Genomic DNA, 14550 nt, shown 5'->3' on the forward strand with positions numbered 1-14550 from the left:
ATTGTCCCGTAAACTTTTGTGGCTGACTGTACATTTCAGAGCAGGCATCTAGTGCTCTAATACATTGGAGCGCGTACTAACAAGGGTATTCACGTCACGCGTGCAATCTGACAAAACCCGCATTCTCGCCATTGAAGTCGCGACAACTATTACGAAGCTTTGCATACTGAAGGCACCTCATGCGCGAGTGCGACAATACGCTATAACAGCGACATCTCGGTAAAGCCATCTTCGGCAAAACGTACCAAAAAAATTTAAAAAAAACAAGGTGCGTGGCAATACCTCTTGGGGAACGCGGTGCGGCCTGTATACCACCGCGAACCGACCATTTTTGCTCTCTCCAGCTATTAGCTCTTCCCAAACAGCTATTAGCTGCACCGGGAGGTACAAGTCCGGACGGCCCAAAGGAATCCTGCAGGTAATGGATCTCTAATGGCATGCAGCAGTCGGTTACTCAGTCGGTCTGTCCAGCGCTAGCGGTCCTCTGCGCCCCTCTTCGTTTGCTCATCGATTTCGGTTAATGGCGAAGCGGCGCTCACCGAACAAAGCAGCGACACGTGCGTCGGTTGTTCGTACGCGTAAATAGCATGCGGCTCGTGCTAGCACGAATGACACGAGACAACCTGTCAGACACCATGCACAGTGTCTTAGTCAAATATTAGGAGGCGAATGAATCGAGTGCGTTTAGCGTCCCGGGTAACCTACACGCAGTGCCGTGCAACGATGCAAACGGACTACGTAATGTAGGACTGCGGTTTGATTTTGACCACCTCGTGTTTTGACGCACCCTCCACCACCGAAATGCAGTAGTCGCGGAAGGGAACCAAATCCGCGACCTCCTGCGCAGCAGCAGAAAGCCTATACGCACTGAATCTGCTCAGGTGAAAGCTCAGGAGGATTTTTATTATCGCGATATCAATTATATGGACACTCCGGGCGCATTCCCGGCGTCGTCGACGTCGTCGCCGTGGTATTCCGTATAAAGTGAAAGTGCGATAACATCGTGGCTGTGTATGCTGTGGGTGCGAGTGAAAGCGTGCAAGGGTGAGCCGAGGATGGTGGCTCGATCTCGCGCGCGCATGGGAGGAAAGCGGGGAGTACGCGCGCCGTCTTCCATAGCGCGCAAGTCACCGGGGGCCGTATCTGCGTGGGCCCTATCTTGAAAGCGATCTGCGATTGGGGACAGGGTCTAGGTGAGCCGAGGGCTGCATAGCTTCATGCGCGCTGTGTTCTAGCCGCTTAGTTTGCTTTAAAGCGAGTGGCAGCACGAAGGTTGATTCGCTCGCTGCTGCCGCCACGCTTCCTCACGCCAGCGTTTTTACAGAGAGTGTATGTGGTTAACCAGTGATATGTGTGCACGTTTGCCTGTGCACGCGTGACACCATGCTTGTTAGTTTAGTTGGTAAGCAAATGTTTACAAGTTTAAAAGGCCGATAAAATCTATCATCCTTACTTCGCATAGCTGTCTAATAGCGTAATTTGCTATCGCAATCGATGCTTGGCCTTTCGGGCGATACTGCGACCTTTTTGTTTATTATTTATTTGTGTAGTTATATATTCGGAACAGGAACTACAGAACGGCGGATATAATATTGCTACCAAGTTACCACAACAGAGAGAGACATTCTGCCTGGGACAGACGACAAAGGAGACGGTTCTGTATGGTGCTGCTGGCTGTCCACCATCTTGGCTACTGTGTCTCTCATGCAGAGTAAATACAGTATAAATAGTCCCACCTTGTGTCGTTTTACGTAACGTCTTTGTGGTTTAGGTGCTGGTTGTTCCCTGTATCCATCACGGAGCTCCGCAACGGCCACGTCATCACGCTTCCGACCATGTCAGTCGGTGCAGGCACATCGTCTTCACCCGCTGCCCCTCCCGTGGCTCCCACCTACATCGTTCTGCCTCCTGCTCGTGATCCTGGCGTTTTTTTCCGGCCAGGATGGCGTTCGACGTCGACAAATGGCTCAACCTTTACGAACGGATCAGTGCCAGCTACAGGTGGGACCCGACCCTTATGTTCGCCAACGTGCTTATTTACCTCGATGGCGCACCGCGGGTGTGGTTCGAGACGCACGATCGAGGCGGACATTACAAGCTGGGACTCTTTCAAAGAGAAGATCCGCGACCTTTTCGGTGACAGCACTGGTCGGCAGCTTGCTGCGCGGAAGGAACTTGCGACTCGTGCACAGACATCCACCGAGTCATACGTCTCTTACATTCAGGACGTTATCGCTCTTTGCCGCCAGGTTGACGAGCACATGCCTGAGTCCGAGAGGCTTTCTCATGATGCCATCGCTCGTGCCGATCAAGCGCGTCAGATCGCCCGATGTAGGCTGTCGGCCTCGCAAGCGACCCAGAAGCGCCTCTATGACAGCCGACATAACGACGTTCGCTTCTCATCCGGTGCCTTATTTCTCCGGTGGTGTCCATTCCGCCGTGCTGGCTTGTCCGAGAAATTGTGATCTCGGTACACGGGTCCTTACCGAATCGTCCACCAGGTCACGGACGTCACCCTACGACATTGTTCCCGTCCGTCACTCCGACTTTGCCACCTGCCATTGCTCCAAGTGACATAGTTCATGTCAGCAGACTGAAAGCATACCACCCTCCTTCTAACGACAATGTTTGAAAGGCACCGAGACGGCGCTTCTACCACCGGGGGTAATGCTACGAAGTTACCACAACAGAGAGAGACATTCTGCCTGGGGCAGACGACAAAGAAGACGGTTCTGTGTGGTGCTGGTGGCTGTCCACCATCTTGGCTACTGTGTCTCTCATGCAGTGTATATACAGTGTAAATAGTTCTGCCTTATGTCGTTTTACGTAACAGTATACTTAAAGAAAGCTCGAACCTAGCGCGACAAAGAGCATTATTTGGTGAATAAGAAATAACTTAGGAGGGAAAAACCACGGCGAAGAAAAAGAAATACTAATTGTTGATGGTGCAAAAGTTGGCATGTGCAGTAACCTGACTCAAACGCATCATGGAATTATATTTGCAGTTATGCTGTTGGTGCACAGAAAGTATAGTCATTTGCGATGTGAATATTTATAGCTGGGAAACGAAGAGCTTGCTTTACGACATGAGAAGATGCCTTTGCTCAAGTGCGGAACGACTATGTGTTCCCGGATGGATCACGGGAACTGAGTGGGTATGCGTCAGGCGTATTCTATTCATTTCATTGGAAAAAAGAAAAGAAGAAAAAAAGAAAACCCGCACAAGTCGAAGAAGATGATGGCATATGGAAGCAATAGACAATTATGAAAAAACACGGGCAGGGAAGCAGTAGGAAGAATACTGATCACTGTCAAAAAGTAGCAAGTTAATTAATTAAATCAAAGTCTGAGCTTTTGCGTGCCAGAACCACTATCTGACCATGAGGCGTGCCTTAGAAACAAATCAAGTTGGTTCAAATTTTTTTTCTTTTTATTGAAAATGGCGGAAAAATGCAACAGGAAGGTTTTTCGAGCGCATGCCTTTACGGCAAGAAAATAGGAGGGCACTGCAGTTAGCAAAACTATTCAATAAAAATTATGTTTGAAAAGAAAAAAAAAGTAAGTCGTTTTGCCCCAACCCCCGGGGGCATAATTAGCCAAGCAGGCGGTGCAAAATGAGCCAACCTGTGCGAAAATAACAAAGTCCTCTACTTGCAAGCGAAACACTTGTAGCACACTCAGGAGATCTGCACGGACGAGTGGTGCACTGAATCCACACAGAGCCCGATATTGTCTTGCTCCATAACTTCTTGCAAACTAAGCATCGCCATTTCCCATTGCGGCGAGCGTCATTCCTGGTAGAAGCTTTTTTTTTTTTTTCCATCGTGTCAGGCACTGTGTGTACTCTTACTCCTTCGCTTTCTTGAGCCTTCCTCTTCAACTGCTGTTTTCTTAAAGGGGAAGGGCAGAGGGCGGGGGGGGGGGGGGGGTGAGGGTGTCGTGGAACTCCTGGGCAGACCAGTCCTTTACTTTCAAGTGTGGCAGCGCGCAATTCCACGACTTGACAAGCAGCTCACAAGTTGTTGTGTCGTGTGCGACCTCCATTTCCACGACAGTGACGTGCTGAGAGGGTTTGTGCACAACATAAACGGGGATGTTGTCATGATTTCGCGTGACAAATGGGTTCTCAAGGACGTCGCTGCTCCACGTTGGTTCCCCAACTGCCCTCAATACCTGTCCAAACCCACGCGGAAACTCAAGCAACCTGCTGTACGGACGGCGCTTTCCCCCCAAGCGGCGTAAGAAAACAAGAAGAAAAAAAAAAACAAGGTGATGGTGATCATACAAACACGCAAGCCAGCCTGCGCGATAAGGATTCCCCTGTTTGTAGAGCTATCTCGTCATTGTACATAGCAAATACAGGCCAGATCATAAGAAGCCAACAAATAATGACACCAAGGACAACATAGGGGAAATTACTTGTACTTACTAATTGAAATAAAGAAATGATAAATTAATGAAAATGGATGAAAAAACGACTGGCCGCAGGTGGGGAACGAACTCACGTCTTCGCATTACGTCGCCTCCGACCGCACAAATTGCGACGTCATACTGCCCTTTGTAACCTACGCGTACAACACCGCTATCTCAGAGCACCGCCGGCTTTTCACCCTTTTTCTTACTGTACGGTCGGCACCCGTCACACACGATCGACACAATTCAACCATACCGGCCGGATGCATCTGAATGTGCGCCCATTTCAACCACGGCAAGACATGCTGCAGAGTGCCGCGATCTCGCACGGACCTTTCCCTCCAATGACCGAGAGCGCCAGATGAGCACTCGCAGTGACACCACTTCTGCGCCCACCTTCCCTCCTGGAGCACTTGTGTGGCTCTCGGTTGCTGCACCTGGTCTATCTCCAAAACAACTGCCCAAGTAGGAAGGGCCCTACCGTATCGTCGAACGCGCATCCCCCGTCAACTATACGTGGTCGAACCAGTTGAACCGCCTTCGGACATGCGCCGTCGGGGACGAGCGTCTGAAGCCGTACTATCAACCACTCATTTAGTGAGGAGCTGTTAGGTCGCAGGACGGCTCCCTTTTCGTTCCCGGGGATAATTGTACGAAGAAGAGGAACGCCATTGTGGGTCATATTCTCTAGCTGCTCTGGCGGTCGGCCCAACCACTGTTAACTAACAAACAACTTTACTACACACACACACACACACACACACACACACACACACACACACACACACACACACACACACACACATATATATATATATATATATATATATATATATATATACAATCTGCAATGATTAAAACATAAAAGTTATCGTGCGTACCTCACTGTAAAATACAATAATTTCTTCACAAGGCTTTATTTCTTTTTTCTTATTTTTTTTGCCAGCAATCCGCAATTGTTGCTTCTCCCGCCGCATTTCACCGCCTCCACGTTGCAGGTCATCTGCGGCAGTGAAAGCTGGCGGCGTTGTGCAGCATCGCTGCCTGCGTGGGAGCCCCGAAGCGACCGTATGACCATGGAGTCTGTGATAATGCCCGGTGTTGAATCGTCGTAATAACTGATAACAAACAGACCCTTAGTACTTGTGAAGAGTCTGAGAAGTTGCTTGTATACAGCTTCACTTTGAGGTATCAATTGTTCTCAGTGGCATCGTCGTATGGGGTCGCTACCCAGGTACCATTCCCAAAGCCGGCAAGAAGCCCGCGATCGACGCCCTGCGTCCCATCTCGCTGACTTCGTGCCTCGGCAAGCTGTACGAGAGGGTCATCGGAGCCCGCCTCCAACATTACATAGAGGACGGTGACCTCTTCCAGCACACCATGCTTGGCTTCAGGCCGGGACTTTCTGCGCAAGATGCTTTCCTAATCCTGAGGGAAGAAGTTCTCAGGGGCATCCCGAAGGGAGGAGAACACCTCCTGCTCGCACTCGACCTGAAAGGGGACCTTCGATAACAATTCTCACGAGTCAATTCTCAAGGGACTGAACGACATCAGCTGCGGAGAGCGCATCTTTAATTACGTCAAATCGTTCCTGACGGGCCGGATGGACACCATCGGAATAGGCCAGACTCGATCGGATAAGATTGACGTGCCGAACAAAGGAACGCCGCAAGGGGCGATAGTCTCCCCGATTCTCTTCAACGTCGTGATGCTAGCGCTCACCAAAGAACTGCGGTAGATCCCGGACCTAGGTTACGCCCTGTACGCATACGACATCATGCTCTGGGCCACCGAGGGCTCCCTCGCGCGAAGAGAAGCGACCCTTCAGGAAGCCGTGACGGCCATGGAGAGATTTGCGGCAGCGAGCGGGATGCGTTGCTCGCCCGAGAAGTCCGAGGTGATCCGGGTGCGCGGAGGAGGAATGTACAAGTCCCCCGGCCCTATCGACCTCTATCTAGCGGGCCAGAAGATCACGGAAAGCAATAAGACTTGGATTCTGAATTTCGGATCCAGAGCAACCTGAAAGCCTCCCACACCATCCAAACTGTAATGTCCGCCACCAACCAGATCTCGGGGATTAACAAACAAAAAAACACCGCCCAAGCACTTCATACAGATGGTTAACCAGCGAAGAAATGTGCGGCCCCGGTGTTTTGCAGTGGGTTAATCCCGACGCTGTATTTAAGCGTTTCTCAATTATTGGTTACATGTGTGTGTTTCTAGTGAAACGCATGCGTCAATAGCGGGCGGATGCTGCTAACCACGATGCCGAGCTAACTCCAGATATCAAACGCATGCGACAACGGCGAGCCCAGGAGACGGCGTTGCGGGCAGAGCAGGTATATCAGCGGTGAGCACTGTTAGGGTGAACACCTCATTAGTATTCAAGTTGGCATAACTTCAACATACCTTCTACTTAAGGGGGGAAATGTGCCGAATGCGACGCCTAATGATGGTGCCAATAAAACAAATAATAGTTTTCTTTATTTTGTGCTAGACATTAACTGCTATAGGCTCGTGAATAGTAATGAGATGGTCACCCTAACAGTGCTCACCACTGTACGACGCAGAGAACGACGTCACTAACAGCGCTGCCAATGGCGCGCGTGCTTGGGTGTGGTGTAGAGAACGACGTAACTGACGGCGCAGCCAATGGAGACGTTTAGCGAAACATCGGGCGAACGGTATTTCATTTCACCTAGCCATATACAACTTTCGCTGTAATAACAATAAGCCGCAAGGGCATGCGAGAAGAGGACACGCTCCACCTTGTCAAGGCCCTGGTGATCAGCAGAGTAATGCATAGCATACCGTATCACTACCACTCGCTAAACAAACGCGACCAAGAACAAGTCGATGCCATCATCAGAGGCGTGTACAAAGCGGCCCTGGGTCTCCTTGTCACCACCTCAAACGAGAAGTTAGCGGCTCTTGGGATCCACAAAACCCTCGCTGAGCTGACGGACGTGGTTATGGATTCGCAAAAAGCCATTCTACAGAACACGGCGGCGGGCAGAGCCATTCTCCACCGGACTGCAACAGCAACGGAGCTCCGTGCCCTCGATGGGCAACGATCACTCCCGCCCGAGGTCAGAAGCAAGATCAAGGCAAACCCCACCTCGAAGCACATAAGTCATGAACTCCACGAAGGACGCCGCAAGGCTTTTGTCGACAGACAGCGCCGGCAATTCAAGGGTGACCACGTACGTAACGTACGTGGACGTGGCGGTGTACCCTTAAGAGGGCCTCTTCGCGGTAGCCGCCGTAAACGGGAGAGACAACTCCTTGACCCTTGCTGCCTCCGTCAGGGCAGAGACCCCAGCTGCGGCTGAAACCATAGCCGCGGCGCTAGTAATAAAGCATCAAGACAGGGTGGGCAGGGTAGCTCATGTCGCTACCGACTCGCAACATGCCTGCCGTAACTTTACCAACGAACGAACACCGCTGCTGGCGGCTCAGATTCTTGTCCCAAGGCTGTAAGAATTCCATCAAATCACGTGGACGCCGGGCCCCGCGAGACTGGAGGGGAACGAAAGGACGAACGGCCTTAGCTCGAGCGTTAATCAACCGAGCGTGGCAAAACCAATCGTCCCATCATTCCACACGCTTTACCTTCGTGCCCCTGCCATCCAATTACTGCGACCGCCTCGAGATCCAGCGGCTCAACCGCAGGATTTATCCTCCCCCTCACAAAATGTTCAGCACTGAAGAGGCAGTAGCTCTCAGACTTCTTCAGGCTAACACATTCCAAAACCTACACAGAGAGAGAGAGAGAAATAACTTTATTTTGTCCAAAATGTTGTTAGAGGAGGGGGTAATGACTAGAAGCCTCCCCCGTCCCCCCTTTAGACGGCGGCCGGCAGCCCCTGAGCCGCGGCGGCGTCTTCAGCCATTTGGACTACTCTCGCTTGAACATCTGGGTCCGAGCTGAGCAACACGGCCTCCCATTGCTCCTTATTTCTTATTATTAAACTGGGTTGTTGTGGTTTTGAACAGTTATTGTTATATTGTTTCTTTGGGCATGCCCAGATTATGTGTTGAAGATCTGCTCGGTTGTTACAATGCTTACATATGTCTGTGTATACATCTGGGTGATAGTGACTGAAGGCAATGGGGTTGGGAAAAGTGTTTGTTTGTATTAGCCGCCAAGCCACTGATTGCCACTTGTTTAATGAACAATGTGCTGCCGGATATCTAGCCCTGGCTAGTCTGTAATGATCAATGATTTCCCTAAAGGAAACCAGCCTATCTCTGCCCGACCGGCGGATTGCGAATGCGTCCGTGTTGGTGTTGGTGACGTCGTCTCGGTCTGCGAAACCTCGAGCCGCGTCATGCGCATTCACGTTGCCTGGCAGGCCAGAGTGGGCTGGTGCCCAGATGATTTGTATTCCCCTTGCTCGGTCTCCGTGGAAACCAGCCTGGAGGATTTTTTGCGCCTTTGGCGAGATGCGTCCTTTAGCGTAATTTAATATGGCGGTCTTGGAATCACTTATTACAATTTTATATTTGGGAGAAGATGTCATTGCTAGTGCAATGGCGACCTCTTCGCCTACCTCTGGCGTTGTTGTTAGGATTGTGGCTGACGCAATTGCATGTCCTCGATTATTGACTACTGCCACTGCCATGGCATCTTGATGTTCGTAGTCGGCTGCGTCTACATAGAGCACATCTTTAGAATTACCAAACCTGCTTCCTAATGCTTTGGCTCTTTCTTTTCTTCGTTCTTCGTTGTGCGAAGGATGCATGTGTTTGGGTAACGGGGGTATATATAGGTGTCTCCTAATGTCCGCAGGTATATCTGTTTTGATGTCAGTTCTGGGTTCATAGTTGATGTTCAGTGATTCCAGAATATGTCTTCCAGTTTGACTTTTGGAGAGCCTCTCCATCTGGGCAGTTCTGTGAGCTTCTATCAATTCTTCTATGGTGTTATGGAGCCCCAGCGCTTCAAAACGTTCATTCGAAGTGGAGACCGGGATCCCCAGAGCTTGCTTGTAGGTTTTCCTGATCATGACGTTGATTCTTTTCTTTTCTTCAGTTTTAAGGTCTAAGAATGGCGCTACGTAGACGATCCGGCTGAGAACAAAGGTTTGAATTAGTCTGATCAAGCTATTTTCTTTCATACCGTGATGTTTGTTTGCTATGCGCGAAATAAGACGCGTTGTCTGATATGTATTGCTTTCTAACTGTCTGATGGTTTCAATATTGTAGCCGTTGTTCTGAATCCGCATACCGAGGATCTTTATACTTGTAACCAGCGGTATGGGTTGTCCTTGGTTTGCGAAGAGCTGTATATTGGGGACTTCGGTTTTCTTTTTCCCTCTTGACGTTGGCTGGTATAGCAGGAGCTCGGATTTCTGCGGGGAGCATCCCAGACCTCTCGACCCAACGTATGCTTCTACCGCATCAATCGCCTTTTGCAGTGTGTCCTGAATATGACCATCACTGCCTCCCGCTATCCATAGCGTAATATCATCGGCGTATAGGCTATGATTTAGATCTTCAATGTTATTAAGTATTTCTGGGAGGCCTATCATGGCGACATTGAAGAGACAAGGCGAGAGGACAGAGCCTTGCGGCGTACCTCTGCTTCCCATCTCTAGTTCGTCCGACGCCACTCCTCCTATTGTTAAAATTGCTCTTCTGTCAGATAGAAAGTCTTTGATGTATTCGTACGTCTTACGCCCAACTCCTAATTTTTCTAGGTTTTCCAATATTGCTTCATGTTTCACATTGTCAAAGGCCTTGGTTAGGTCTAGTCCCAGTATGGCCCTGGTATCCATCCGGGAGCAGCCGTTTCCGTCTATTATTTGGTGCTTAATTCTCAGCATTATGTCTTGCGTCGATAATTTCGGGCGGAAGCCCACCATTGTGTGTGGAAAGGCTTCTCTGTTTTCCATGTATCTGTTTAATCTGTCGAGGACCACGTGTTCCATCAATTTCCCAATGCACGAGGTCAGCGAGATTGGTCTGAGGTTGTCAAGCTGTAGTTTTTTGCCTGGCTTCGGGATCATTACGATTTTTGCTGTTTTCCACTGTTTCGGAATTTTGCCTCTTTCCCAGCAGATGGTCATGTATTTTGTGAGAGCTTCAATAGACTGATCGTCCAGGTTACGAAGCATCTTGTTGGTAACTCCGTCTGGGCCCGGAGCAGATTTTGTGCGGAGATTTTGAATAGCCCCTCGTACCTCTGCCACGGTAAAAGGACGATCGAGTGCTTCGTTATATGCCCCTGCGTATGCCTTTAGATTTTCTTTGGGATTGGATCCTATGTATTTGTCTTGGATTTCTTTAATTAACTCCTTGTCCGTACCAGGGTAATTATGGATTATCTTGCTTAGATTGTGCTTTTGCGTCGTCTTGCTCTTATCTGGATCAATTAGATGTCTAAGAACATTCCATGTTTTGGCGAGACCAATCTGTAGATCCATTTCTTCGCACGTGCTGTACCAGTTTTGTCTGGTTAGTTGGTGCGCGTAATTTTCTATGTCCTGATTTAGCCTTGCAATGCGTCTTCGTAGGTTACGATTTAGCTTTTGTTTGCTCAATCGTCTTTGCAGGCCTTGTTTCGCTTCCCACATGTGTAGGAGCTTCGCGTCGGCTTGCTTTATCTCTGCTTCCTCTGGTATGGTCTTAGTTGCCTGGTCGACACATTTGTGCAGCTGTTCAACCCAGGATTCAATGTCTTCAATGTCCTTTGGGTTGCTGCTGTTTTCTTCGGATTCGCGTTCAGCCGTTCTTATTTTCCTGAATTCATCCCATTCGGTGATTCTAATTTGGTTGCCTTCTCTGGGCTTGGTTGTTCCTGCAACTAGTGTGGTGGCCACTATGTAGTGGTCACTTCCTAGGTTTTCCTGTAGATTTAGCCATCCCGCATCAGCTTTAGCATTTTTTACAAATGTCAAATCTGGCGTTGTGTCCGTACACACGCTGTTCCCCAGCCTGGTGGGATGTGCTGTGTCGGTAATCAGAGTAAGACCCTCTCGCTGAACGTCCTGCCATAGACGTCTTCCCTTCACCGTTTCCAACTTGTAGCCCCAGGCGGGGTGGCGCGCATTGAAATCTCCTGTTATTATTAAAGTGTGCTTTTTTGCTATATCTAGCGCCTTCCGGAAAAGATTCGCGAAGCTATGTTTTTTCTTAGGATTGCTGTATACGTTTAGTACGAAGAGACTGTTCTTGTTTCTGTTTTTTGCCGATATAATTTCAACGAAAACGTGGTCGATGTATTCTGTGCCTATATCATGTCGGATGACCGGCAGATTGCGTCGGACCAGTGTCGCAACCACAGGCTTGTTGTTACTTCCATCCATATTGGCCAGGTCTCCTTGACAGAATGTTTTATATCCCGATAATTTGGCAGTGCATCCGGTTTCTTGCAGGCAGATTGCGTCAGGCACTGGCCCCATAACTTTATTATCTACAAACTGTTGCAGGTTTCCTCGTTTCCTACGAAACCCGCGACAGTTCCATTGCCATATTGTATAAGTGTTATTAGTAGCCATGGTGACGTTATTGGCTATCCTTTGTAGCCCTGTTTACGTCAGCTGCGGTTGGCCTAGAGTACGGTTTTTGGGTCTTAATGGGACCGACTTGTCCCCCCATGCCTTCCGTATGCGTAGCATTTTCTAATACAGCAAGTCTGGCATTAATATTTCCCATGTATTTGGCCATCATTCTTTCTATGCTTGCATTTATCCCTTCACTAATGGAGCTACTAAGAATTTCTAGTTTGCGATCCGTCTCCTCACTAAGCAATTGTAACTTTTCATTAAGAAACTTTTCGTCTATGTACTGTGGTTGTGGCGGCTTGGCTACTACTTGTTCTTTCTGTGTTATTTCGGCAGTAGCCCTCCTTTTCATGGGAGGGGATGCGGAATCTTGGTTAGCGTTAGCTACAGGCCTCTTCTCTTGACTTTCTTGAATCTGTGTGGTATCCATCTTATTGTTGTCATCTATCTGCTTCTTGTTTCTAAGCTTGGTGATCTCTTCCTTAAGTAATTTGTTTTCTTCTAACGAAAGATGTAAAAGCTTTTTAAGTTTGCCCAATTCTGCTTGTACCTCGGCTAGTGCATCGTTTTGCGTATGCTGTGTGGAGCTCTGGGAGACCGTGTTTGCCCAGCTCACCTTATTTGGTTGGTCTTCTCCATGAGGCGCCTCGGTTGTCCCGTTCCTTGATTGGGACTTGGACCTGGATCTTGACCTGGATCTTGACCCGGATCTGGACCTGGACTGCTGTCTCCACGGTGATCTCGACGCCCGTGTGCTGGCAGGGGTTCCGTCGCAGCTCGGCCCTTTGAGGTCGGAGGTCGTTTTCTTGTTGCTGTCGTTTTGTGCTTTTTGCGCGCTGTCCGAAATGGGTAGGCGGGGGAAGGATTCCGATCGTTCCCTTACTGTCTTTAATATGCCTGGATTGTTGAATTTTCCCTCGGCGAGGCGTTCTTGTGCTTTCTTCTTCTCGAGTTGCCGTTTCTTCAAGAGAAATGGGACCTGGTAGCGCTGGCTGCATCCCTTGTCTCCTGTACGGTGGTCCTTACTACATAGGGCGCACTTGGGGTCACAGCTATGGCTCTCCGGCGGATTCTTGTATCCGCAGTCCGTGCATATTTTGTTTTCCGGCGCCGGGCAGACGTCAGATCTGTGACCTAGTCTGCCACATGCTCCGCAGATCTCGTTTTTCTTTTTGTGCAGGTAGCACCTGTATTCGGTACCCCTGTAATAGACGAAGTACGGGACTTCTTCATCTTTGAAGACTATTACTACGGATGTGGTCTTGCCCATTCTTCGTGCTTGCAATATTGTCGGGTTCCGTATATTTACCAGGCTCTTGGTGATGTCTTCTTCGCTTTCTGCTTCTGGGATGTTATGTATCACTCCTTTCGCAGTGTCTTCAGGTGACGTTGCGTATGCCATTATTTCGTACCTCTTTCCTTGGATGACGATTGCTTTTATGCCGTTGTATCTTTTAGCGCGTGCCATGTCTGGCGTGCTGATAATTATTATGTTCTTGAAGTTGTTGGTGCGTAGCGTGTCTATGATGGCGTCGTTGACGTGGATCCCGGCTGCGTTCAGGATGCTGTCCCTTAGAGATACGTGACTTGTTTTGGAGACGTTCAGTCCTTCCTTGGGTCGTAAAATAATTTTGATGTCGTCTTTTGGTAATTCTGGCAGCCGCGGTGCTTGTGGTTGCTTGCGATGGCGTGGCCGACCGCGTGCGGCTTCCCTCTGTTCTGCGTCCTGGTTCCTGTTCTTGTTGTCTTTTCTAGCCTCGACGTTGAGGTCCTCCAGAATCTTGGCTCTTCTTTGACGGTGGCTTTCCATCCATCCAGCATCAGCCTTAAAATCTTCAGGCGAAATGATTTCGCCTTCTACCACCACCTCCATGCTCATGATGTGCCTTGCGTTGTTTTGCTGCTCTGTCGTGGGAGCTGGCTCTTCGAGCGCAGCTGGTGCGGGCTTTCAAGCTCCTCGTGGCGCGCGGCCTCACCTGCTAACGTGGCCGCCGCCGCTCGCCGATGGCACTCCTGCTGTTCCGTTCGATCCAGAAAATCGGCTGTAGAATTCTTCCTGATGACCCGATTTCCAGAAAAGTTGTATCCGCAGGTTCCTTGCACCGTTAAACACACTCATAGCTAAACATCGTTGCGATATCCTTGGAATTCCGCCAGAGATAGAAGAAAATTACGGAGCCCTTATGAGGTACCACCGCTCCGCGCGTTCGTCGTCTTCTTCCAAAAACCTACACAGATGCAGCAAAATGTACCCACAAACATATCGCGGCATCTGCCCCTGGTACGGCGACACACGCCCTAGACTCTTCCACATCTCGTGGGGGTGTGGGGGTAAACCTCCACACTTAAAGACGCCTATCACGTCATTTGAGCGATGGGAGGTACAGAAGACCGGCGATATCCTGGCGGGACAAGAAGCTCTCGTCCAGCGAGTTCGTCGACCAGCCATGACTAGTGGAGTCCTGGAATGAGGACACCATCCACTCGACCTCAAGAGCAACGACCCCAAATAACTGTTTTCTCCTCCCCCCCTCTCTCTCTCTCTCAGTGGCATACATCTGCGAAATATTTTAGGGGCGAAGCACCTTAGGGCCGAGCCTTGTCCCTCCCTCGTCGCCCGTCGTCCGTA

At 49.6% G+C, this 14550-nt stretch overlaps 1 protein-coding gene across 1 annotated transcript; it reads right to left on the bottom strand.

The window, feature by feature from the left end:
- Positions 1-11921: 11921 nt before the first annotated feature.
- On the bottom strand, positions 11922-13836 carry LOC125944106 (uncharacterized). The gene has a single exon (XM_049664029.1). The coding sequence runs from the start codon at positions 13798-13800 to the stop codon at positions 11923-11925; it is 1878 nt and encodes a 625-aa protein (XP_049519986.1). The 5' UTR covers positions 13801-13836; the 3' UTR covers position 11922.
- Between the last annotated feature and the right edge of the window lie 714 nt (positions 13837-14550).

The sequence above is a fragment of the Dermacentor silvarum genome, chromosome 3 (genome assembly GCF_013339745.2).
Source record: "Dermacentor silvarum isolate Dsil-2018 chromosome 3, BIME_Dsil_1.4, whole genome shotgun sequence".
NCBI lineage: Eukaryota > Metazoa > Arthropoda > Arachnida > Ixodida > Ixodidae > Dermacentor > Dermacentor silvarum.